At 35.9% G+C, this 18782-nt stretch overlaps 1 protein-coding gene across 7 annotated transcripts in view; it reads left to right on the forward strand.

Annotated features, from left to right (window-relative positions):
• LOC136032192 (lysosomal alpha-mannosidase-like) overlaps nt 1-18782 on the forward strand; it is a 459508-nt gene that overhangs the window by 196627 nt on the left and 244099 nt on the right. For all 7 annotated transcript variants that reach the window (XM_065712394.1, XM_065712397.1, XM_065712399.1 and 4 more), the window contains one exon: nt 9144-9343. In XM_065712394.1, coding sequence (XP_065568466.1) covers nt 9144-9343 — 200 coding nt within the window. The remainder of the gene's footprint in view (nt 1-9143; nt 9344-18782) is intronic.

Raw genomic sequence — 18782 nt, forward strand, 5'->3', positions numbered from 1 at the left:
AAGAGTTCGGTTACAATACCGACTTTTATCTCCTCTTAAGTTTTGGTAAGTTGTTCATTCCAACCTTGAGCCAGTTAACGAGTTGCTAATATGGAGGGTAAGTCAGGTAACAATTGTAAACTTGTCATTTTGATATGATGTACTATCTTGCATTTTTATTATCCACCACTGAAAAAGGTATTTTTGGACACCACACTGCCTTTCCATGACGCACAAATAACAGTTCAATAGGGACAAATCCTGTTATTTAACAGTTAAACAGCAACAAAATCTCTGGGTGTTTTGGTCACATATACAGTGGGCGTCCTCTGCAGATAAAAATCTGCTGAAGGTCAAATTTGCTGAAGACGGCCATTGCATATGTGCCTGAAGTATTCAAAGATTCTTTTGTTATTTCACTGTTAAATCAAGGATTTGTCCCTATTGAACTGTTATTGGTACACCACTAAAATGCTCTAAATCTTCTGTTAATTCATGTTAAAAGCCACGTTTTTTCTTAATGAAGCACATAAGCCTTTGATCATCTAAAAATTAAAGAAGCTTTTAGAGGGTCGAATAGAGATCAACCTCCTGATCGATTGTATAATAATTCACCTTTTTTATCAATAATAGTTATGAGTGACATTAAAACTTAAAATGACATAAATTGTTATTCATGTGAGAAGGGGTGCCCTTACGCTAAAGTTTTGATAATGCTTTACCGGAAGTATTTTTGGGTACAACAAATATAGTTAGTTGGTAATTGTAACTACTGATTGTCTTTCAAAACATGTGAACGAATTTTTTTCTTTATTACTATTTCTTTAATGCGCATCAATAAGCTTTTCAATTCGTGATGCATTGTGACGACATTGTGATGCATCGTGATGCATTGTGACGACATTTTTTTATCTTCTTCCAATTGCTCTTGTGTTTTACCATTTATTCTCGAAGTATGCCTTGAGGCTAAAAGTCAAAGTTTAGCGTTAACCGTACTAAGATATGGGAGAGCATGGTTCTTGTTGGAGTCAAGTATAGAACAGGCATTTTTCTAAGGAAAAATTCGAATGGAAAAATTTGGGAAATGGTAAACGGGATTTTTTTTCCCGAAATAGCTGAAAACAGCATATTATAGATCTAGTTAGACGCATTGCGGGAATGAGCTGGCCCTCCCTGGATTACGCCAAATTATATACCTATATAATATACAATACGAAATTTACTACTTTTGCAGGCAAGGACTTGAAAACTCTGCTTTGGAACTTCTTTGGTATGCTGAAATCGATAATATGATTATTAGTCAAGATCACTCTCCTATTTGGGAAGCCTCCCCTTTTTTTGGTAAGATGAGGCAAAATTTATGGGGCTCATAATTTTTAATAAGTAACTTGAATTTAATGAATTTAACTTATTTAGAATGACCATAAAAGACAATGATTTTGATCTATAGTTTGTTGTCAATATTCTTTCTTTTAGTGTTTCGGTTACTGTTAGAATGAGTTCTGTAATTACAATTTGTCATTAAAAACTGTTTGATTCCGCGTAATATCTCTATCAAAACGGAGCCAGAATTGCTTAAAATGTTTCTCTTGTTTTTAAATATCTGCATTCCAATCTGAATAGCAGATATTATAGTGTAGATGTTATATTATAGACAGGTATTATAGTATGATATATAAAACAGTCCTATGCCTATCAGAGCTATTCATCTTCAAATAAGTAAGAGGTTTAGATTTTCAAATATACCTCGGGGCAAAATGTTAAAATTTAGCACAAAGAATTAGACTGACGAATGGGACAGCCCCCCTCATCTTAAGAATTTAGAAATTAAAACGTTTATCTTTAAAAAAATTACATTTGTCGTCGCAAGATTGCAACAAGTACAAGGAAAACGAGATGAAACAGAAACACAAACCATTGATTTGAACCTTAATTAAGTTAAATGTTTACTTTTTAAATTTCCTCTATTTCGTTCCCAATAAATTTGTACTATTGCTGACCTAAAATTGTCTATTCCCATAAGGTTTCTTTTCTATCTTTCAACCGGCTTTATATTCAGTTTTACCACATTTCCATTATTTTAGACAGGTTTCGCGTTCTCTTTTTGCTCCATTTTCTATAATTATGTTGGACAATTTTGTCATTTTTATTGCCGTTATCTTTCAACTTCACATATATTTTCTATGGTTAGAGTTTACATTATCATAAATCAATTTGAATTGTTGGTTCTAGTGTATAATTGTGTGTTATTCTTCTTTTAATATAGTCTAACATTGTGTTTCACTTTCCTAGTAGTATAATCTACTGTATGAAAATATATGAGGAAAATATTGCTTGTCAGTTATAAATAATGTGTTCAAGGGATATAGTGATGTATGCCTGAATCGATTTGTTAACATATGCAAATATGCTTCCAGACAGGGCTGTATCCAGTATTTTTTTCGGGGGTAGTTTTACAAAAGAACTACTTTTCGTTTTGTTTTTTACAAAAAAATTCTTTTCGGGGGAAGGGGGTACAAAAAACTTTTAAATTGCATCAAAAATTTATTTCTATTCATTTTGTCACGTTTTTACGAACCAGACAAACCTTTCGGAGGGGGGGTCAAACACCCTACCAACCTCCCCCCTACCCCACGCCTGGGTGCGGCCTTGCTTCCAGATGTTCTAAATTCTATACATTTGACTCTTCTTATGAACGACAATACTTATGATGTTTAAAGGAATACCTTTTTACATATATAATATCAGATATTCAGACTGAAATAAAAAATTTAAAGGAAATAATAACATTTTAAGTCACTCTTGCTCCGTTTGCATAGAGCTGTTACGTGACATCACGTAACAGCCGAAACATGGGCGCTGTCAGGGAGCAGGGAGCCATGCCCCACCTGGAAATTTAAGACTATAAAGTAATTATAAGGAAACCATAGGAAAAAGAGTTGAATTTTAATGAATGGTAAGTAAATAACGATCCCTATCAATAACGAAAGTATAAGAGCCTAACTATTGATTACATTTGTTCAAAGAATCAGCTTTTTATGGTGATCCTAAATATATATTTGTTTATTAGTAATTAGTGCAGTTATTAGTACACAAGAAAGTTCTTATGGTTATGGAAAATACAAGGAAAACAACTTAATAAGGGGTAATTTCGGTAAAAATATGCCATCAACTTTTGGTTGCATTGCAAGAGTACCCATGAGCTGATATATGAAGCCACTACAATCAGAAATGTTTCTCCTGAACGGAATGCTGGTAATTTTTGTATTTCCCCTCTGAACGGATGCGTTTTTTTTTCATTATCATTTAATTTTTTCAAGGAGTGATTGTATTTATCGAGTTGTCACTTTGAAAAAGATCTATTTTTTACAGTTATGAAGTATAAAGACGTCGAACATTTTAGTGTTTGGTATTCAAAATTAGATTAAAAATATTGAATTAAAATATTTTATTTGATTTTCTTAATTTTAGTTTTAATGTTTTACTTTTAACAAACTTCTTTGATAGTTCGTTACTTTTTAAAAACAATTGAGTCTGAGTGACATAGTTTTTCCATTACCATTAGAGAGATGTTTGTCTCTAAGCTTTATTAAATAAAAAAACAAGTTCTTTCAACTGGAAGTAAGGACCAACATTATAACTAAACACGAACAGAAATTATAACATATGTGAAAGCGTTTGCCCCCCTCCTCAGCACCTTGCTCTTCACACTACAGTTTTTCGCCACTCAAAAAAAGTTACTTTTTATTCTATTTATACGACCCTTGTGTCGGGAGTTGTTTGTAAAGAATTGGGATAAAATTTAAACTTGAATGTAAAGAGCGAGGGGTCGAGGAGGGGTAATCCAGCCCATATCCGTAATAATTTTGTTTGTTTTAAGTTTTAATGGTGCTCCTTACTTTCAGTTGAAAAAACTTGTTTTGTTTTTGGATTTAATTTCTGATCGTTTTTTAAATAACGCCAGAATACCTGGCTCCACCTCCACGAAAAAATCCCCCTTTCCAAAGAAATATCTTCTGGGCCATTCAATCCAGGTGAAAATTTACCCCAGACAATTACCCTTAAAATTCCCACGCCTAAAATCGACTCGGTAAAGACAAAGCAAGACATATAAAGAAATTTCGTATAGGGATTCTAGCAAATTCACCCACTGTAAAACATTCCTTGGAAAGTTCACCACCTGGAAGTTTCTCTATCCGTGGAAAATTCTCCCCGTGCAAAATCCTCCCAGCAGAAAATTCGTCCTACCCTCCCCACCCGAAACAATGGTTAAATTTTATAACTTAAAAACGTTTCCCCGGGGGCTGTAGGGAGTCATTTTATCTCTAAAGACATAGTTGTTGGGCTTTTCAACTATGCTGAAGAAAAATGCTATCTCAAAACTTTGATCGGAGGATTTTGGGAAAAGTGGCGTGGAAGGGGGCTAAGTTGCACTCACCTGAAAATAGCACTAGTACTTTTCTTTTCCGTTAGAATGAGCCCTCTCTCAACGTCTTAGGATCACTGGGTTAATACGATCACCCCTGGAAAAAAAGGGAAAATTACGAAGTTCAACATTTTTGCAGAGATGAGCTTGAAACCTCTACATTAGGGTTCTTTGATACGCGGAATCTGATGGTGTGATTTTCATTACAATTCTATGACTTCAAGGGGTCTTTCCCCCTTTTTTTGAAAATCAGACATATATTCTCAGGCTCGTAGCTTTCGATAGGTAAGGCTAAACTTAATGAAACTTATATATTCGGAATCAGTATATTAGCCAATTATTTTGATGTATTGGTATCAAAATTCTGTTTTTTTTTAAGTTTCGGTTACTATAGAGCCGGGTCAGTCCTAACAGTTCGTTACAACGAATTTGCTGATTACCCATCAAAATCCAAACAGAGATCATTAAAATATTGATTGTTTTTTCTGTGTTACCAAAAGTACTGTATTCATAGAACTTTGCATTTTCATGACATGTAATAAAACAAATAGAAAATGTTTTCCAAATAAAGTAAGGAGCAGGTTTAGAACTTAAAACAAATAGAAATTACTCTGCATATAAGGGGATTGCCCCCTTCATAACACCTTGCTCATTAAACCGAAGTTTTTTAGTGCTTTGAAAAATCTTATCTTTGAAATTGCAAACTGTCGTGAAAATTTTGGAAAAAAACAAAACTTCACAGTAAAGAGTTAGGAGCTAAGGAGAAGACAGACCCCTTCATATAAAGAAAAGTCTGTTCAAATATGTTTCAAATCTGTTCCTTGATTTCATTTGAAAGCTTTTTTTATTTAATTTCTGATTATTTTCCAAATCATAACCAGGCCCAACCAAGATATAATTTTAGGCACCAGTCCCTTAAATCCCTGATTAATTGCTTTTAAAATGTGTAAATCAGTAACTGTACGTTGATTAGAACCGTCCTACATTTAAATTTACAGTATTAGTTTTGGATAAAATTTGAATATACTTGAAAACTTGGTGGTGAATAGTAATTTTGGTAAAAATTCATTGTTAATATTACTACTAAAGAATTTTGGTTAGATGAAAAGGAGTATTATTGTTTACATGGATGGAAATTCTGTGAGACTTTTGATCTGCTACATAACTGAAGCCATCACAACCACTACAATAGGATTTTCTTATCGATAAATTCACTACATACATTTTTTGAAATAGATTAAGTACTTCATACAAATAAAAAACGAAAATAAAATTATTTAAAATTGCTGAAAACTAAGTTACTAGCAGTATTTGTCACCCCAAAGAAGCTTCGTGACTGAGCTGATGATGACCTGCCTTGCCTTTTCCACCTATGTTCTGGTAGATATGGGAATGTAACATTTCAGCTGTATAGAGAAACAATTTAATTCATTCCTACTCCCACCCTACCTCTTTCAACATTTAACTGAAACCTCATGAAGAGTAAGCAGTTTGTCCATTAAAATGTTCTTTTTAGGAATCTACCCTGCCCTTAACCTAAATAATTACTTGCCCCTTCTCATTATAGCTGATACGCAATTACAATCACCAAAAGCTGCCTAATTTCATTACAAACTAGCTGTTGGGGTGGCGCTTCGCACCCCCAAGCTCCCCCCGCGCGCGTAAGTCGTTACGCTCCATATTAGTTACGCGCTATTGTAGTTGTGTCCCTGTGTCCCACCTGTGAATATAGATAGATATACATATATATTTTTAACTACGTAAAACTTGCGAATATACAACATTCTTGGCTGTCCCATTGTCTGTGCATATAAATAGATTGTCAGGTTTACCGACTCTTGAACATGCAACATATAATTGTTCATGGGAAAAACAATCTGTATTCAGATCTATACCTCATTATTCTAATGATTGCCCTTGAGCTTTGTTGATGGTGATTGCTAATCGAACATTCCCTGTGTCCCCGTCGTCATTTATATATCCCCCTGTGTCCCCCGGCGTCCCCGTTGTTGTTGTTTCCCTGTGTCCCGGTCGTCATTTGTGTCCCGGTGTCCCAGTCTGTAATTTCTCTTTTAGTGTCGCGGTCGTCATTTATATTCCCTGTGTCCCGGTCGTCATTTTTGTCCCGGTCGTCATATGTGTTCCGGTGTCCCCGTCTGTAATTTCTCTTTGAGTGTTCTGGTCGTCATTTATATTCCCTGTGTCCCGGTCGTCATTTGTGTCCCGGCCGCTTTCTCTTTGAGTGTCCCAGTCGTCATTTATATTCCCTACTAGCTGTTGGGGTGGCACTTCGCGCCACCCCAACACCTAGTTGGTGGGGGCGCTTCGCGTCCCTGTTGTAGTTGTGTCCCTGTCGTCATTTATATTCCCTGTGTCCCGGTCGTCATTTGTGTCCCGGTGTCCCAATCTGTAATTTCTCTTTGAGTGTCCCGGTTGTCATTTATATTCCTTGTGTCCCGGTGTCCCGGTCGTCATTTGTGTCCCGGTGTCCCGGTCTGTATATACATTCGTATTTGAATTGGTCTTTTTTTTAGTTTTTAGTTTTTTACCTTTTTTTTAGTTTTTTTTGGTTTTCACTTTTTTTAGTTTTTTTCAGTTTTTTTTTCTTTTTTCTTTTTAGTTTTTTTTCGTAGTTTTTACCTTTTTATTTTTTTTATTTTTATTTTTTTACTTTTGTTGTTCTCCTTTATTTTTCAGTTTTTTCCTTTTTTATTTTTTTTCTTTTTTTTTGTTTTTTTTATCTTTTTTAGTTTTTTTTTATTAGTTTTTAGTTTTTTTTTCTTTTTAGTTTTTTGTAGTTTTTACCTTTTTTTTAGTTCTTTCTTTACTTATGTCCTGGTCGTCATTTATATTCCCTGTGTCCCGGTCGTCATTTGCTGTCCCGGTGCTTTGTTGATGGTGATTGCTAATCGAACATTCCTTGTGTCCCGGTCGCTTTCTCTTTGAGTGTCCCGGTCGTCATTTATATTCCCTATGTCCCGGTGTCCCTGGGGGCCTTGGCATTTGTGGGCCTTGGGCCTCGACGTCAGCCTCTTGGTACATTCCAACCCCGCCCCTTAGAATAAAGTTAAAACTAAAGATTCCAAACCTCTTCCTCGATCTTTTTGTCAGTATTCGATTAAAAACAATTCTAGCTTTTTTCGATAAATCTTATTCTTGGGCATTTTAAAACTCATTTTTCTGGCCACCCAAAAAAACTAAAAAAAAAATGCACTGTGAACTGACAATTTAAACGACTACTGAAGTTTTTTCTGCAGTATGGGAGTTTTGTGCCCAGTCCCGAATGGATGCTCTACGGTGGACAAAACCATCTGAATCCTTAGATGTGATTTAAATCAGACTGGTTAAACTTCTTTTTCCAAGCTTATGATAAATATTCAAAACGTCTATTCTTAGCTATTCTTGGTTTAGAAAAAAAGGCTTCTAAAAGGAGGAAGAATGAAAAAGAAGTAATCAACAGATTAACGAAATATGCTACTATTTAAGACCGATTGTATAGATGTGTACTCATCAGAGTCTCCAATCCCCTAGCAAAGTCTGAAGATTTTTTTTGTATTTTCCTGGTTACATAACGAGGGGGGTCTGAAAAGTTTCCGAACTCAACAAGAAGATGGCAGAACTCGTCAATAAAAGTCAGGGAATGTAGTTGTACATTCTTTAACAGCAACATATCAAAGTTTCTGCCATTTTGGATGCGCAGTTTTTATTTGACAGTTATTTGAGTGAGTCGATGTGAGTCTTTGTAGGAAAATGGAAAAAATCGAATATCGAGCTGTCATAAAATACTTATTTTTGAAATGAAATACGCCTACGCAAATCAAAGATGAGTTAGACTCTTCACGGTCATTTACCACTGTAAAATTTTGGGCAGTTGAATTTAAACATGGCCGCAAGAGCTTGGGAGATGATGGACATTCGGGACGTCCAGCAACTGTAATTACTGACGAAAATATCGCTAAAGTTTTCCAAATGGTGTTAAAAGACCGCCGAGTTAAAGTGAGAGAGGTAGCAGAGGCAATGAAAACGTCGAAAGAACGTGTTTGTCACATATCAATCAAGATTTAGGAATGAGAAAGCTGTCTGCGTGTTGGGTGCCGCGTTTGCTATCGTTAGATAAAAAACGCGTTCGAATGAGCATTTCCACTGCTCTGTTGGCGAAATTTAAGCGCAATAAACCCGAGTTTTAGCGCCAATTAATTACTCGTAGTTGCAAACACTGTACGATTTTGTGCCATTTTTGATGGATTTCCCACTCCCCTCCCAATAGAAAAGATATCCTGTATTGTATTTTCAGGTTACTTAGAAACAGGAGTCACTGATCTCTGCGGTTTTTCTTTTAGGAGGTATTAATAAATAAAAGAAACCCAAATAAATAAATAAAAATAACAATTTAAACAGAAAAACCAATTACAGATCATTTTTCTAGCAGGCTAGAAGAATAAAAATAATGTGCCAGGCCGATGTCGTTCTTGCCTCAATTTTTTTCATGCTATGAATGCCATTTTGCGAGACCTACAAGGTATGGGCAAGACTTTTGCTGTAGCCTCAAACTAGTTCTATTATTCTTGAACAGTAACTTTTCACATATTCTTTGTTCGCTCTAGGAAATTAAGGAAGTGTTTTCGCACCTTTGTTCATAGCCCCTTGATTCCCTGACTTGGGTGTTAACTTGGTTGTTGACGGTAATAAATATATAGGAAAGACATTGTTTGATTTTGTAACTTAGTTGTCATTTCAGGCATGCAAACAGATGTCAGCAATTTTTTCTCATAAATCAGGACCTTCAAATCCCCTCGTCTTGTTGGAAAGAGCTGAGGCTGTCGCACAACATCATGATGCCGTCACAGGAACTGCCAAGCAACACGTGACTGATGACTATGTTCGACGGCTTCACGAGGGGGCTAGCAGTTGTTATCATTCAATTGCAAAAATTTACAGGTAGGCAAACCAAGCGTTTTACGAAAAATTGCCTACATCATCAAATCGATGAATCTTGAAAAGGAATTGTTGTTTATGCTTAAAATGAAATTCCTAATGCTAAAAATCCAAATTGGCAATTATTTTTTTTAGTTCTAGTATTATCCATATCTTAGGTCCGTACTGGTCTTCTTAATCTTGTTCCAGAGGGAAGGTATCAGAGAATATTTCCTAAAGAAGAGTCCTTTGACTAGTCTTGGATATGAAACGTCTTGGGTATGAAATGTCCCTGTGTGTGATTGTATGCTAGTTCAGAAGTATGTGTAACATGCTGAAGTAGATCAGAATGTTAGCTGACCTGCAACAAACAAAATAAAATATTGGTAGACTTCCAGGAATTTAATAATATAAAAGTTGCAGCAAAAATGGCCAGTTCCTGTTTGCTAAGTTTTTTACTAGTCGAAGAAAAACTCTCAATAATAATAATATTTTTGTATCTCATTCATGTCTCACTCAACAAGTGAATGGTAATAGCAACTGTCAAAAATTTGACAAATACTAGTCTTTGATAATCAAAGCTCACTATGATTCAAATAAACAAGTTTCTCAGATACCAATTGATTTACTCTGTAAGAACTAACTATAAAAAATTTCAGTGAATGTCTATTACTGGTTTTAATAATATAGGGCCAATAAATCTTGTGCAAAAATTTGTGGATTTTATATTCCATTAGTGTTTGAGTGTGTTCGAGTGACGTGTGCTCATCTATAGCTCGATTATTTATGCCAGGAATGACGCTGATGTGCCACTAGTCTTAGCAATTTTCCTTTTGACTAAATACTTTATAAGCTACGTGAGTAGTTCGCCAAATCATCGCACCTAAAAAGAAAAATTCGTAATTTTATTTGGAAAACTAATGTCCCTCCAATTTGTTGCAAGTGTTAGATAATTAACTCGGACCTGAATGCAAATTCATGTATATTTAATTGGTACACTTGAAATATCTTCCTTTTCTTTTTCTAGTATTTTGGCTTTTCTCTATATTTTCAAATATTAGACTTTGATGTAGTACGTGTTTTTGCTAACATTCGACAATGTCCTTTATTTCGATCTTGTTTGGAATAAATTATTTGCTTGGTCTGGTTTATGCGTCAAACATAGAATTGAACACTTTAAAACAGTGTCCAAATATAAATAAATAAATAAGATTTATTTAAAAACTACAATTTCTTCTAAAATATTCGAATACACAGAATATAAATCGTGCAGCGTTTTTGAATTATGTTTAATTATTGCATGCAAAGTTTGATTGAGTGCTTAAGCTGTTAAACAGTGTCCAACTTTACTGCGCTAGCAAGGAAATGACAAGTCAAAATAAAGATTTTTGTTTGGACATGCAAGGTTGAAGTCATGCAAGAAAAATGAAGTGAATAGAATTATGTATAGAGGGTGGTCATTATCAACAATTTCACTTTGTTTTTCTATTGAGTCCAAGTTTCCTAACCTAGTGCTGTTATGAAATATGCCAAATTAACTAATGTAGCATAGTATATATGAATGTAAAAAGAGCATATATAATATTTCTTTACGTAGTATCGATGAATCGGAAAAAATGAATCCATGGGACCCGATAATTTTTTCCTGCGATGGGAGAGAGAAATCGCTCGTTTTATCCCCCTACGAACTCGAACGTTAACATTGAAAATATTAAACTTTTGGACAGCGTGAGATCTTTCCTCGATTCCGGCCAGGGACCTCGTTTGAATAAGGATTAAGGGTCGCTATGGTGTTTCATAGTTTTCTAGAATGGATTTAAAACGTTCTTGAAAAGGGTTGTTTCAACAAGAAGCCTTACGATTTCACGCCAGAACATATGTCTTGCTTGCCACTGCTTTTTTTTGGTGTGAAAAAACCTCTGAGTATATTTATGGCTTGTCTCGACTGCTCGACTTCCGACTTCGACTAACCATAAAGGGAAGAAGATAAATACTAGCCTATATTGCAAGAAGTAAAAAAATAGCCTGGATTTCTTAGGTGAGCAGGGTTTAAGACGACCATTTTTTTCTACTTTTGAAATTATGATATAATGGTGTCTGGATGCTATGACAGAGCTACCCTTCTGTACTTGTATACGACCATAATGATAATTGCTGTTTTAATGAAATAGAACTAGTTGTTATTATTATTGTACTGCGGGTGGATTCACTCAGCTGAGTCGAAGTTCAGGCCGCAAGGGCCCGTTGCTCTGACCTTCTCCTCTCCTATTTAAAAACAACTGAACAATAGTTTGCACTCAAACGTTTTTCTTATGTCAAGAAAATGGAATCTATAGCTAGATTGTTTATGCCAGGAATAACGCTGATGTGCCACTAGTCTTGGCAATTTTCACTTTAACCCCAATTCTTCCAAATAAGATTTTCTTTGAAGTGACTCTGTAGGTAAAAAGTTAATCAGCTGATGTTTTTTTTGATAAATAAACTGTCCAGTTTGTATAGTTTATTCCTATATTGGGTAATGTCTATTTTTAGGGGTAGTGTCAAAACTAATCTTCATTTAATGTAACACCTTTCTCTAAATCTTCTTCGTCTGCTTTAATGATGTTTGTTTGATGTTTGTTGTAATGATGTTTCTTCGCTATTGGTTCTTTCCACGTCACTTTGATGTAATATCCCTTACAGTAGATCATCTTTGATTACCGGCTAATACTGGTTAATATTTCCTATAGTAAGGAGATATAGTAAGGTAATATTTCCTTTTGCTATATGTAATTCCAATTCCCAAAACATCTCGCCATACAAGTTGTATTCAAGAGTGACTCTATTTTTATGAACGTTGCCTACGGGAGTATGTTCTGCAAGTTGGCTAACTCTCTGATTTGAAATGTGCTTGAATCTAAAACTTTCCTTTAAATCCCCTTTTCCTGCTTTTATTTTCATCAGCCCTTCTTTTTCCTGATCCTTTGGTTCAGTAGTGCCTGCAGTGAATCCTTTTTCTGTATCTAGCTAATTCTGGATAATGTCACCTATAGAGCTCTTCTACATCTAGAGGAGAAACTGTCATACTAAACATGGAAAAAGCCATGGAAAAGGTGCTGCAGTGAGTTATTATTAGTAGTAGTAGTAGTCTCTATTTTTATGAACCTTTCTTACGGGAGTATGCTCTGCAAGTTGGCTAACTCTGGTTTGAAATGTGCTTGAATCTAAAACTTTCCTTTAAATCCTCTTTCCCTGCTTTTATTTTCATCAGCCCTTCTTTTCTGTACTAGCGATTTTCTTTTTCCTGATCCTTATGTTCAGTAGTGCCTGCAGCGAACCCTTTCTGTATCTGGCAAATTCTACATTATGTCTGCTATAGAGCTCTTCTACATCTAGAGGAGACACCCTCATACTAAACATGGAAAAATGTGAATTTCACAGGTTTTCAAAGGAAGGAACTGCTAACCTCCTTGTTTAATTTCTAGCTAGAGATTTCAAAATCGATTGCGTGATTCAGATGTTCATGTTCTCTTTCATTTTGGTCTATTTGGACCAAAAATTGATATTATGTGATATAAATGGCAGAAAACAGGAATTTTGCCGTGAGGTGATCTGGTTTACTATTTGAAAAAGGTGCTAGATGTTTTCATTCCCATTAAAGCTAACTCTCTTCTGATTTCCTACGAACCATTGTTTGACACAATGAACCCTCGCGGAAAAAGATGTAAAAGAGAAGACGCATCGTGCTACCCATGCACAAAATAGGGTTGTCCCTGTTGTTCAAAGGGAGATATTGTAAATCTCCGTGTTAGTTTTTTTGATAGCGGTGATTTGGTTGGTATACTTTTTATTTCACTGAGATATCATTTTGAGTGGTTTCAAGCCCTTTTTTGAAATTTTTGAAAATTTCTTCTAGTAATAACCAATTATTCTAAAGTTGAATTTGAGATCATATTACTATGTAAAAAACGGGTATCTTTCAGAATCCGTTTTAACTTTTGTCTACCATAGACCGTAATTACTAGGTTAAATCCAACTCTTTGAATCGATTAAGCGGAAATTTATTCAACCGCACATACCTCAAAAATTAAGAAAAAATCGGAAATTCCATTTTCAATGGAAAAGACCTCAATATGCAGTTATGTAATTTTTAGTACTTGTAAAAAACAGCAAAATTTTTGCTAAAATCATATGGCGCAAAACAACTTAAGAAATTATAATTTTCCTTTAAAGGTACAATTGTCTTTAGACTTAGACTAAGGTCCTCCCACGCCTGAGGGCGCATAAGGCAGCAACAGTGGTTCGCCACGACGACCTGTCCTGAGCCTTCGACCAAAGCTCCTCCATCGAAGACCTCGCCAGCTTCACCTCCTTCTCTAACATCCTGCCAACGGTCATTTTGGGTGTCCCTGACTTGCGGAGGCCAGGGGGTATCCAACACCATATGTCATGAGGTAGCCTTCCATCACCCATTCGCACCATGTGCCCCCAATACAATCAACATACTGTTGACGTTTAATTTATACGGACAAAAACGTTGTCAAATTTAACAAATTAGTTTTGACCGCTTTTACTAGTTTTCCTACTAGTTTTCCACTTTTAGTTTTGGCCTACCATAGACAGCTTTTAATAGGTTGCTGCTACGGCTGCAACCTAGTAAAAGATTTATTAACTTTTAATTTTTCTCGTGAATGGAAATATATTAAGGCAGATTTGTTGTCTATAGTCTAACCGAAACGTGTATCTTTTGCATCTCATACAAAAAATTTCGGGAACATGGATCTATTTATTCTTTTAGATTACAGTTTTTACATTGCTTATCTAAGTTAGAGATTTTGGAAAACGAACTTGGTTAGAAAATACAGAAACTTTCAGAATTTTCTAAGTATTATAAACGAAAGGCTTGCAGAAAGATGTATCATGGAATAAAACTTTTGACGAAGAGAAGTATCTTATTAAAAGTCTGACATAGTCTTAGAGCTCCAAATTTCGGTTTCAGAATATTGATTCTAAAAAAGTAGCAAGGACAGAATTTAATATCGAGTAGCTACACGCATCAGCAGCGTCTAAGGTTGTGACTTCGAAGTCACTTCGTTGCGTGTCTTGAAATTTAGTTAAATATTGTTTTTTTTAAGGACTTATTCTTTACTAGTTCATAATAGAGTAATTAATTCATTTTATCATTTAAGTTCCCAGTCGGAAAGTGGGACAAAATTTCCAATTACGCCCATTTTCAACCGAAAACTAACACCATCTATAATGGAGAAAAAATTGATTGATACGTTTTACTCAGTATCTGCAACTATATTCTGTGCCCTTAGGAATTTTCGGTTCAAAAGTTGCTTTTGCAGATCGTACTATTTCGAAATATTTGGTCCTGGTATTCACAGTGATTGTTTAGAGAATTTATATAAATAAAAAAACAAGAAAAAAAATCTACCGAAAGTAAGGAACAACAGTAAAACTTAAAACGAACATAAATTATTCCGTATTTAAGGGGACCTGTCTCCTCCTCAATAGCCCTACCGATCTCTTTACGATAAGTTTTTTTTAAGAACTTTTAAAATAGGTTCTGATTCTAATTACAGGGTCCTTGTGTCTCAGGAATTGTTCTTAAAGAAATGAGACAAAAGGTTGAACTTTGGCGTAAAGATTTGGGTATTGAGGAGGGGGCAGCCCCCTCATGTACGAAATACTTTCTGTTCGTTGTAAGTTTTCATGTTGCTCCTTCCTTTTAGTACATTTTTTTAATTTAATTTTGATTGTTTTTCAAATAATCCCAGGAAATTCGCCCCTTCAGTGGAAAATTCCCCTCACGAAAAATACCTCCGTAGAAAGTTCCTCTCACGTAAAATTCTTCCGCCAGGAAATCACTTTCGGGAAATTCCATCCTCGCTGCGAAATTTTTTTTTCAGCAGAAAATTCCTTCTTGGGGAATTTCTCCCGTGAGAATCCCCCACTCCCATAAAAATCCCCCAGAGAATTCCACTGAATATTTTCTCCGACAATGCCCCCACAGCATCTTCATATGCAAATTAGAGTGACCAACGAGAAAGTGACAAATAAAACAAGTTTCGTGCATGAATTCTGGCAATTTCCCCCCGCGTAAAACCTCTCCCGAAAGCTTCATCTCCCGGAAGCTTTCATTCCGATGTAATATTCTTCCCGTAAGAAATTTATCCCTGGAAAAGCTCCTTCCTCCTGAAAAACGTCAAAATAAATATTATATGTAAACAATGGGCAAATTTTATAACTTGAGGCCCTTCCTCGGGTGGTGATGGGGGATAAGCCATCTCCAAAGACATAGTTATTGTACCTATCAGCTGTACTGAACAAAATGGCTATCTCAAAACTTTGATCGGACAGCTTTTTGGGGAAAAGGGCCGCAGGAGGTGGGCTAGTTTCCCCCAATATTTTGTCACTTAAACAGGGTACTAAAACTTTTAATTTCTATTAGAATGAGCCTTATCGCGATATTCTAGCACCACTGGTTAGATATGATCACCCATAAAAAAAAAAATGCTTCCGTATATGTTTCTCCGATACGCTGAATCTGATCGTTTGATTTCCATTTAGAGTATTTTTAGGGGTTGTTTCCCCCTTTTTCGAAAATCCCGCAAATTTTTTTAAGCTCGTAGCCATAGTATTACGCATTTAGAATCAGCATTATAAGTCGATTCCTTCGATATGTCTATTGATGTCAATAATCTGTTTTTTAGAGTTTTGGTTACTATTAGGCCACATCCCTCCTTACTTACAGTTCGGTACCACGAGCTAGTTGATATACAAAACGTCGTAGATAGCACATAAATAAAGAGATGACCGCAGCTCTTCCAAAAGAAACCATTCATCGATAAATTTTTGACTAAAATTTTTATAGGGAGCTTGATCTTGTTCTCTGTGAAGCTGTGTTACCCTTTTAATGTAAATACTTAGAATGTGAGACAGAATAAGGTACCGAGAAAGAAAAGAAAAAAATGATAAACACAATCAGATCTAGCTTTCTAACTGCGTATTATTAAAACATACCTAAGTAGCGACACCAGAAACCAACTTTCCTGTACTTGCATTAGATTTGTGTTAAAAGGGGTAAGAACAGAGCAATTGGGACTGTACAGGAAAGTGACAACACCTTTGCAACTCCATTCCCTTTATGGTGTCAAGATAGAAGCCACTTGGAATAAATTAAAGTGCATAGATATTGAATTCTAGCCTCGACAGAAGTACATACAAAATAAATAGAAATTAGTTGCAGAAATGGAGCTTTTGATGAAAAAAGAAGAGAAAGAAAAAGAATCTAAGGAAAATGACCGCGAATTACGCATATGTTATACTACTTCGGAGAAATTATCATACTTTACGGTACAAACACGGAAAACATCACAAAATCGAGGATGGCATTTACAGTTCTTGATGTACTTTTACTACATTTAAAGAAGAGTTGTGGATATTCCGACGGAAGCGAGGAAGTGCTCGAAACAAGAGGAACAATATTTTGTCCTGAAAATTGCCATCCATAACTCAAAGGGCTTGGCGGACATGGTACTCCAGATTGAAAGCTTTTGTAAAGCGTTAGTAAGAACTGGTAACTGGTAACTCGTAACTGGTGACACCCAGTACAGCCCTTCTGAGATATAATACCACCATTTGGATCAGTGTGACCAAACAGTCCGTCATACCTGTCACCCGCGATATGAATTTCACTTGCTGTTTCAAGTATCCCTTTCAACACGGCTTTAAGTAACCGCATGGAATAGATTTCGACGGTTTCATGTTCAGCTAGTGGCTTTTGGTGAACCAATGGCACGAAGTCGATAACAAAGGCTTTACGCCCATACAAGCAACGCTCCTCTTCGAAGTTCGGATTTTCAGGTCATTAACGCAACCTACTCAAAGAAAGTCTAGCACGGTAGACTTAACACCACTTCAAAGTGCCAACTTAGAATCCCTGAACTTAAAAATTGAAGGACCATGTTAAACGAGTTCAAAGCTCAGAATATTTCTTAGCTGTTTCAGATTACTTTTCATCCCCTTCGACATACTTGGCTCAAGCTTCAAGTCCTCGTTCCTCAGCTGGAAGTAAGGAGCTCGTAACCGATGGACTGACCTAGTAATTGGTTATCACATTCATAAGGATTTCTTAAGTTGTAGTAAAGGGGTCTGTGCGACAGTGCAACACGGACACAGCCGTTTTTACAAGCATCATCTTCTTTTCGATAAAATTTTACCTAAAATTATAAGGCTAAACGAGCCTGGTCACCTTTTCACATTGAATAGTCCTCTTTCAAATAAGTCTTGCACTTCATCTGGCAGGTTCCTTATCTCCAAGATGTGCTGTATCAGACACTTTGCATACTTGTGTTGTCCTGCAGCTACAATGAAGGGTAGCATTAACTTGGCACCTAGAAGGTGGTCAGACCAGCAGCCATAGCTCTCACCATGATGGAACTGCCAGAAATAATCATCATCTTCATCATGTTCTAATGTCCAAAGTATGTCCTTGTTATCATTAGACCAGTGCTGGAGAAGTCTAACAGTTAGTGAATCCCTCAGAACCAAGCTCTTGGCCTAAAAAAGCTAGCTAGCTTTGATGCACTTACCAGGAAAAATTTTGATATATACTCAAATGATATAGATAACATTTAAAATTAATTCTTTGAACTTCTTCAGTAATAATAAATATTTGAACAATCCTGATATAACTGGGCAACCTTTATTAAAACATTTTTAGGAAGAAAATGAGAACAAACAAGCACAAGCACTAAATTGCTGGTACCACAAAAGTATTTCAATTGGACGTCTGTATTACATACTTCTTGTCTGTGGCAATTAGTCAGTCCTTTTTTAGCTTTAAAATCTTCGATTATCAATGAAGTGATGGCATTGACGTTCGTGCAATGAGATCGCTTGGCTAGGTAGCACTCCCGTAAAATTTCCACTAGGTGCTTAAATGTAGCGTAAACAGGGTGTCCGAGCATGGAAAGATCTGGGTCACATCAGGGGAGTTAGAGTGGGGGGGAGGGCAGAGAACTTGCAAAAGTACCTAGTACTGCACAGAGTATAGCTTTTTCACACTAATGTCGATCAGTTGAAAAACTTTAAATTTTTAATGCTTGCAAGTGCAAATGAAGGCAAGGTAAATTTAAAAACTAGAGTTGAAAATCACTCATTAGTGGAATTGCATCTGAAATTGCACTCGTGGAGAAAAATTCTACCAGACAAAATGTTCAAAAAAGCTCCTCAGAATAAAAATATACCCAATATTTGTTTTTCCTATTTCTGGAGATACGCCCTTTTTTGCCATTGGCACACGGAATTTTGGTTGCGCCACGAGATATTCGTTTTCAGTGTTTGTTTCTGCCCTAGATTCCACATTCAAAACTTCTTCCGCTCGTTGAATCCTGGTAACTATTTTCTAACGATCTTTCCTTATCGTGGGTCCTTGACTAATACACTAATTGAAACTTTGAGCACGATTTTTGGC

The sequence above is a fragment of the Artemia franciscana genome, chromosome 10, assembly GCF_032884065.1.
Source record: "Artemia franciscana chromosome 10, ASM3288406v1, whole genome shotgun sequence".
Taxonomy (NCBI): Eukaryota; Metazoa; Arthropoda; class Branchiopoda; order Anostraca; family Artemiidae; genus Artemia; species Artemia franciscana.